This window comes from Triticum dicoccoides, chromosome 1A (genome assembly GCF_002162155.2).
Source record: "Triticum dicoccoides isolate Atlit2015 ecotype Zavitan chromosome 1A, WEW_v2.0, whole genome shotgun sequence".
Taxonomy (NCBI): Eukaryota; Viridiplantae; Streptophyta; class Magnoliopsida; order Poales; family Poaceae; genus Triticum; species Triticum dicoccoides.
This window is the reverse complement of record NC_041380.1, coordinates 603,136,368-603,144,332: the sequence shown is the minus strand read 5'-3', so window position 1 is coordinate 603,144,332 and position 7,965 is coordinate 603,136,368. Positions and strand designations below refer to the sequence as shown.

The 7,965-nt window shown below is 51.2% G+C and overlaps 1 protein-coding gene across 1 annotated transcript in view; it reads right to left on the bottom strand.

Annotated features, from left to right (window-relative positions):
- Window positions 1–6,889, bottom strand: part of LOC119357078 — an 8,572-nt gene extending 1,683 nt beyond the window's left edge. The window contains exons 1-2 of the mRNA XM_037624065.1: window positions 6,746–6,889; window positions 6,502–6,573 (exon numbers count right to left, since the gene is read on the bottom strand). Of these exons, the coding sequence (XP_037479962.1) occupies window positions 6,502–6,573; window positions 6,746–6,889 (216 nt within the window). The remainder of the gene's footprint in view (window positions 1–6,501; window positions 6,574–6,745) is intronic.
- Window positions 6,890–7,965: the final 1,076 nt, after the last annotated feature.

The following is a 7,965-nucleotide window of genomic DNA, read 5'->3' as shown; positions in this document are numbered from 1 at the left end:
CTGGTGGCGGCGCCCCGGCGACCCTCGTTCTGCGCGCGGCGTGGCGGCTGCGGTGCTCCCGTCTCGAGAGGTGGCGCGCGACCGGTCTCTTGCCGGATCCGGCCGGATCTGGCTCTGGGGGCCGGCCAGTGGCGCCTGGCTCTGGTGGTGCGTGCCCGGCGGCTCCGGCGCTTGGTGCTTCCCGAACGACGCGGGTAGGGCAGCGGCCGGGCATGGCTGCTGCTCCGGCCGTGGGCGGCGGCATGGGTAGGTCTCGGTGGTGGCCTACCGGTGTCGTGGCGGCTTCACGGTGGCTCGACGGATCTGCCCGCGGCAACGGCCGGCTTCTCCGGCGTCGGTTTGTCTGTGTTCGGACCGTCTCGACCTTCACCCCCTCTCCTCGTTGCCTGGGTGCTACTCCCATCAAAGGGCTGGTCCTCTCCCAGCTGCGGTCCACTGCTCATCTCGCGCCCGATGCCGCAGGACCGAGCTCGTCTCACGCACGATGCAGCAGTTCCGAGCTCGTCTCGCGCGCGGTGCAGCAGGACTGACCTCGTCCCCCTCTCGTTGCTGCAGGACCGAGCTCGTCTCGCGCTTGGGGCAGCAGGATGGGTCGGTGGATGCCAGTTCTAGCCGACCTATTGGGCCTCGACGCTGGGGGTTGCCCAGGGGCGCAAAAGGTGGGACCTGTCCGCTCGTCTCTTTCTTTCGGGTGCGGTGGGTCTCGTGTGAGGTGGTGTCGAGGTCTTGGATGCTGGGGCGGCAGCCCTGGTGGTGGTTGCGCGGTGCTCTTGGGAAGAGCCCGTGCCTTGGTGCTGCCCGGTCACCATGGTCGTGTGGGCGGCATGGTTTCCGGGGTGTGGCGTTCGGTGGCGGTGAATGTTGGCCGAGGTGAAAACCTGCTCTATCTTCGGACGAACCGGCGGCGGCGAAGATCGTTCCCTTCTTGAAGGCGTCGTCGCGGCTCTCATTGCCCATCATGCGGCTCCGGGGGAAACTCTGATCCTTGGATCGGGCGGTGGCGGCGCTCCGGCGTCGTATCCTTCCTGAAGGCGCCGCCTTGGAGCACATGGTTCGTCATATGTAGTTTCATCTCTTCGGGGCGGTAGTGCTAGGAGTGGTGTTGCTGCGCCCAGCGCCTATGTATCCTGTCCTGGGTGTGTGCGTGTGTTGCGTTGGCATGGCGTGTGGTTGTACTGGATGCTTGTGGTTTGGTGCTTTATATATAAAGCGGGGCGAAAGCCTTTTTCGGTACAAGTTTGAGAAGTGGTGGTTGTTGGAAAAAGATTTCCCTAGCATAGTAGTCAAGACCTGGACTACCCCGGTTGTAGGGAAGGATTCAGTAGATTCCTGGCAGAAAATGAGAAACTTGAGGAAAGCCACTAAAGGCTGGAGTGCCAACTTTGAGGTAGACCTCAGGAGGCTCAAGAATAATCTGATTGAGGAATATGATTCGCTAGATATTAAAGCTGAAACTGTTGAGCTAACCAATATAGAGCTAGCTAGATTACATGAAATTAGGGAGGAGATGAATAGAATCTGGCTTCAAGAAGAGACCAAAGCTAGGCAAAGGTCTAGGGATAGGGATATAGTAGAGGGAGATAAAAATATTGCATATTTCCAAGCCGTTGCCAATCAGAGAAGAAGGAAGACACTGGTCCATTCCTTGGAGGGGCCTGATGGCCCCATATCTGATCACGGGGATATGCTTGCTCTAGCTACTAACTACTATAAAGAACTTTTCAGTAAAGAGGACAGGGGAGGTTTTGCCCTGTCTGATGATTACTTTGGTAGGCAACACTGTGTCTCAGATGCAGATAATAGCATGCTAGAGTCCCCTTTTAGTGAAGAGGAAGTCAAGAAGGCTGTTTTTGACTCCTATGCTGATGGTGCCCCCGGCCCAGACAGCATCCCGTTTCAGTTTTACCAGAAATTTTGGAAGCTAATTAAGCATGACATCCTCTCTATGTTCAAAGATTTCTATGAAGGAAATCTGGAAATTTATAGATTAAATTTTTCCATGCTCACCCTCATCCCAAAAGTGCCTAATGCCACGATTATGAAGAAATTTAGGCCAATTAGCTTATTGAATTGCATTTTTAAATTTTCACTAAAGTCCTTACAAATAGGCTGTCTAGCATCACGGACAAGCTGATTTCTAGCAATCAATCTGCCTTTATTAAGGGCAGATATATACTAGAAAGTGTGGTGGTAGCCCATGAAGCCATCCATTCTTTGTCTAAAACTGGAGAAAATGGGATTGTCCTAAAACTAGACTATGAGAAAGCTTTCGACAAAGTAGATCCAGACTTCCTAGAGGAACTCCTTCATAAAAGAGGGTTTGGCAGGAAGTGGATCGGCTGGATCAACAAGATCACCCGTGGGGGATCCGTAGGAGTTAAGCTAAATAACCTTGAGAGTAACTACTTCCTCACTGGAAAAGGGTTGCACCAAGGTGATCCCGCGTCCCCCTTACTCTTCAATTTAGTGGTGGACGTTCTTACTAAGATGCTGATTAAAGCCTCGGGTGAGGGGCTGATTAGAGGTCTGTGTTACGATAGCTGCCCTGGGGGTTTAATTAGCCTCCAGTATGCAGATGATACGATCATGTTTGCTGACAGCGATCCGCGCATGGCCGCTAACTTGAAGTGGGTCTTGACCTGCTTTGAACAAGTATCTAGGATGCGAACTAACTTTGATAAAAGTGAATTGATCCCCATAAACATCACTATAGAGGAAACAACCAACCTAGCCGAGATCTTTGGCTGCCCGATAGGCAAATTTCCTATCAAGTACCTAGGGGTCCCTCTGCATGTAGATAAACTAACGAGGGAAGATATCCAACCTTTGCTGGATAAAATCCTCAAGAGGATTGCTGGGTGGAGAGGGAAGCTCCTTTCCTATAAGGGGAGGGTGGTTTTGATTAAAACCTGCCTGTCCAGCATTCCTATTTACCTGCTCTCCTTTTTTAAATTCCCCAAATGGGCCTTAGATCTCATCACAACTCTCAGATGGCTAATTGCCTCTGGAATGACTATGAAGTACATAGGAAAATCCATTTGGCAAACTGGCAACTAGTGTGCATGAAGCAGGAGTTTGGGGGTTTGGGAATCCCAAACCTCCATGACCTAAATATTTGCTTGTTAGGCTCGTGGGTTAAGAGATATATGGCTGGGGAGGGGGAAATTTGGAAAAACCTCATCGATTACAAATACCTTAGCAACGTTCCTAACATATTTTGTGGTGACTCTGTTGGGGCCTCACAATTCTGGAAAGGTGTCGTATGGGCTGCAAAAGCAGTTAAAATGGGATCCAGGTGGGTGGTGGGGAATGGAGAGCAAATCAGATTCTGGGAGGATTCTGTTGGCCCAGACCCGACACCGAGTACTTTCCGGCGACGGTGATACGACCGACGACGAACGACGACGAAGCAAAGCGACGCTGACTGTCTTGTTTCTGCCCCAAGCTGGCTCGATAGTTCTTGATCGATTGACACTGTAGCCTGCGATGTGCACGTACACGACACGAGTTTCCGAACCATGATCATGATAGCAAACTTTTTCTTCAACAAACGCGACAATTTCTTTAGCCGGCAGTTGAAGACCTGGATCCTTCTCGTCCATGAGTTCGCTCATCAACATCATGTCACCATCATCTCCTTGACGGGCCATGAGCGCCTTCTGCTTCGGTGCTCCCTCGCAGTCAGCCTTAAAGTGACCGAGGAGGCCACAGTTATAACACCTCACTTTCCTGATGTCAAACTTTCTCCTCGGTGGTGGTGCAGCCTCATCGTTTGAGTCGTCGTCCGAGTTGGCGAAGTTCTTTCTCACCGAACGCTGCTTCCCCTTCTTCTTGCTGCTGCTCCTGGATCCGCCTTGCTTTTCTAGGGCGATCCACTGCGCCTTCGTGAGCATCACAAGCTCGGCGTTCCTCCCGTCCCCAAGACTGCACCGCATATGCTCATCATGCGCCTTGTACCGTCCGACAAGATCGTCGATGGAGAGAGTCGCAAGATCGACGCACTGCTCGATCGCTGTGACAATTTGCAGGTACCTGGGAGAGGCCGCGCGCAAGAACCGTCGGACAACCGAGGTCTCAGTGAGGTTTTCTCCAAGCGCGCGAATCCGATTGACGAGAGTTGCCACCCGTGAAGCGAACGCGTCCACGGACTCATCGTCGCCCATGACCAAAGTCTCGTAGTTCCTTAGGAGAGTTTGGAGATTGGCTTGCTTGACGCGGGTGTGTCCCTCGAATATGAGTTTCAGCGTATCCCACACCTCCTTCGCCATTGCTTTGGCGATTAGGTGCTGGAGGACATCCATCGGCATCACCGAGTAAATCGCCGACGCCGCCTGCCGATCCTTCCGGTGCTCGGCTCCCTCCTTCTTAAACGCGTCGCCTCCGAGATCCACCACGTCTCATAGCTCGTTGGCGCGGAGACCACACTCCATGAGGGCCTTCCAGACCCCGAAGTTCTCGCGATCAAACCGTGGATACGACGAACTCGCCGGAGCAGCAATTACTTTAGCCGCACCGGAGTACTCCGCCAGCTGCTTGGTCTTCTCGTCGTCCGCCATGATCCTCCGTTACTAGAAGATCAACCTTGCTCTAGACACCAATTGTTGGCCCAGACCCGACACCGAGTACTTTCCGGCGACGGTGATACGACCGACGACGAACGACGACGAAGCAAAGCGACGCTGACTGTCTTGGTTTCTGCCCCAAGCTGGCTCGACCGTTCTTGATCGATTGACACCGTAGCCTGCGATGTGCACGTACAAGCTAAGCCTCCAATCTAGTTGATTGATTCCGGCCGAAACACAAGATGCACGTACGCACACTAGTCTAGATTGATAGCAAGAGGTCCTGCTACTTTATTGCTTTAAATCAGATCCACGGTCTGGTTGTTACAGGGTACAGGCTAATCCTAGTCTAGGATAGCTACGTGAGCAATACTACTCGGTTTGCTAATCCTAGTCCTACACGGTACATGCAAGTAACCTACTCGTACATGAATTCCTATACCTACTCGGTGACTGCTACTAGTCCGTGCCGGACAGGGGCACCACGTCGTGGTTAATCCCAACAGATTCTTGGTTCGGCTCATCCCCCCTCGCCATCCAATTCTGGGACCTCTTCTGTATATGTAGGGAACAATGCTGTACTATCCAGCAAGTCTGGGATGGGCACGATCTTAAGCTGACCTTTAGAAGAGCGTTTGATGAACGGATGATGATTAGGTGGTATGAGCTAACGAAGATTGCTAAGAGTATTGCCTTTACTGATGAGTGTGACTCGCTGGTCTGGCAATACGAATCCTCAGGGCAATACTCCTCCACCTCCCTATATGCAATTATTAATTTTAGGGGGGTGACGCCGGTTTTCTTGCCAGCAGTCTGGAGGATTATCATCCCTCCTAGGGTACATATCTTCCTCTGGCTCCTGTTTTACAATAAGCTAATGACTAGAGATAACCTCTTGAAGAGGAATCTGAAAAAGCCAGAAGATTGTGTCTTCTGTGCCGGTAAGGAAACAGCTACCCACCTATTCTTTGATTGTGTGGTGGCCAAAGAAATCTGGTATGTGGCTTCGGACCCGCTCCATTGACCTCTGGGTGCTAATCTAGAGTCCATTGCCTCACTCTGGGTAGCAGGCAAAAACTTAGATCATGTTAATACTGTTTGCTTTGCTATCCTTTGGGCTTTGTGGAAACATAGAAATAACATGATCTTTAATGCTGTGCCTTGGATCTCTGTCAAACAGATTTGGTCGATGGCTTTAAAACTCGTCAGAAAATGGCGGGTGATCTTCAAGGAACATATGCTCCAGCGGATGAGAGACTTCGAGAACCAGCTCCTCCAACTGATCAAGGAACCCGTCCGGCTGCCGTGGAGGTGATGGAGAAAGTTGCACCACCAAGGATGGAAATTGCTGCAGCACCCAGCCCGATCTCTACCTTGGACTTCGGGAGCCTCCTGTCGCCAATCGGTCGCTAAAAAGATGGTCCTGATCCTAGCTTGTTATAGCTGAACTAGCGCTGGGAAGTTTCATGTCCCTTGGATCTGTAAAACTGTGCTCCTTTCTCTTTTTGGGGGATAGCCCCTTTTCCTAAAAAAGATGTTGGTAGTTTCTACTTGTGTTGTGTTGCGTTTGAACTACCTCATGCGGGAGGCTTTGTGGTACTTGGGTTTGTGGCTTCTTTATATAAAAAGGGAGCCGGGGAGCTCCTCCCTTTCATCTAAAATAATAATAATCATCATACTGTACTGGCATGTATCGATCAGAAGATGAGTTGGAACTAATTGTTTGCTAAAGGGATGAGCAAAAAGTCATAATGCTTCAAGTCAGATCAGCCAGGAAAACTAAGGTTGCTTAATGATATGATTTGCATCCTGTCCTGTTATTAGTACAGCTTCAAGTCAGATTAAGCAAGCATGCTGTTGTTTCGATTGCACTGAATTCAGTTATTGGATTTCAGCAGATAAATCATGAGATAAAAGATGTCAATTTTGGTTGACGTACCTCGCTGGCGAGCTGGCGGTTGCGCATGATCCGGCCTGTCTCGAGGAGGAGTCGCTCCGGTACCTGCGATCGCTGGAGCAGGTGCAGGTCATTCTCAGATCGATCGGGAAAATAATTTGCTTAAACGATAAGCAGCATGCAGTACGTCAGCATGTACAGGTTCAGGTCAGGTTAAGTAATCCTTGATGTCGTGAGATCCATAAATCATGAGAAAGTTTAAACATGTCAATTTTGGATAAGATACCTCGCTGGAGACCTCGCCGGAGAGCTGGCGCGGGCGCATGAACGTGCTTGGCACGAGCCGGCGTCCCTCCCCGGCGACCGCCGCCCGCGTTCGCTGGAGCAGGGAGCCACCGAGACTCCTCGCCGCGCACCGAACCGGCCACATCGTCGCCGGCCGCGAACAATTGGTTAGGGATTAGGATGACAAGTCCCGCTTACGTTGCGGATCGGGAAGTTCCCCTCAGGCGGCTAGGGTTGCTCGTGCGCTTTCCTTCCGCCTCCGCGGACAACGCGAATTGGTAGTTAACTCTATCTTTGTTTTTTTTTTCTCTGGCAGAAACTATATTAAGGGGTTGCTACGCGTGGGCCGGCTGATCTTTTTAAAAGATCCACTGTCTCGCAAGCCATCAGATTAAAACACAATCTTGTCGCTAAACGTGCTCTTCTACCTCTGCTATAACCACCTTGTTGCGGAAACAACATTTTCATAGAGGTTGTGTTGCGGATTTTTTTTTGCAACATAGGTTTTGTTGCGGATTTTTTTCAACATAGGTCGTGTTGTAGAAGTTTTTATGCAACATATGTAGTGTTGCAGAATTTTTTTTCTGTCTTTCTTTCTTTTTGCAAAAACGATGATATTGTGAAAGAAGTTTCGCAACATTTTTGCGAAATTTTTTAAACCAATCAATAAAAAGATAAGCTACATCAAAAAAGTATTCAAAAACACTGTCGTCGTTGCCTGCGTCGAGCGCGCCGCTGCCAACCGCAACATAGCAGTACTACCACTGCCCCTGTCGTTGTAGAAGCACGCCACTGCGGGGAAGCACACCAACGCGACGGGGCACAACCAGCACCGCCCACCAACGCGACAAGGCACCACCACCACCGCCCACCAACGTGATAGGGGATCACCACCACCGCCCACCATCACATCCCTCCCTTAATTTCGCTCTTGCAGGAATGGGGGGAAAATCAGTGGATCTAGTGTGGAAAGGATGCACACCTGCTGCTTGTGCAGCCGTCCGTGACCTCAGATCGCGTTGTCGTCGTCCAGAGCGGCTGGTATGCCGCGGTCGCCTAGCCGCCGTCTACCACCCAGCCACCGACACTATCCCAGCTGCACGGCGCTCCGCCTCTCCGCTGCTGGCTCTAACCACCACAGAGCTTTGAAACACGCTCTCAGTTGCAGAAAACTTTTCTGAAACAGCAGCTGAGTTGCAGACCCGTACGCGTGGGTGTGGT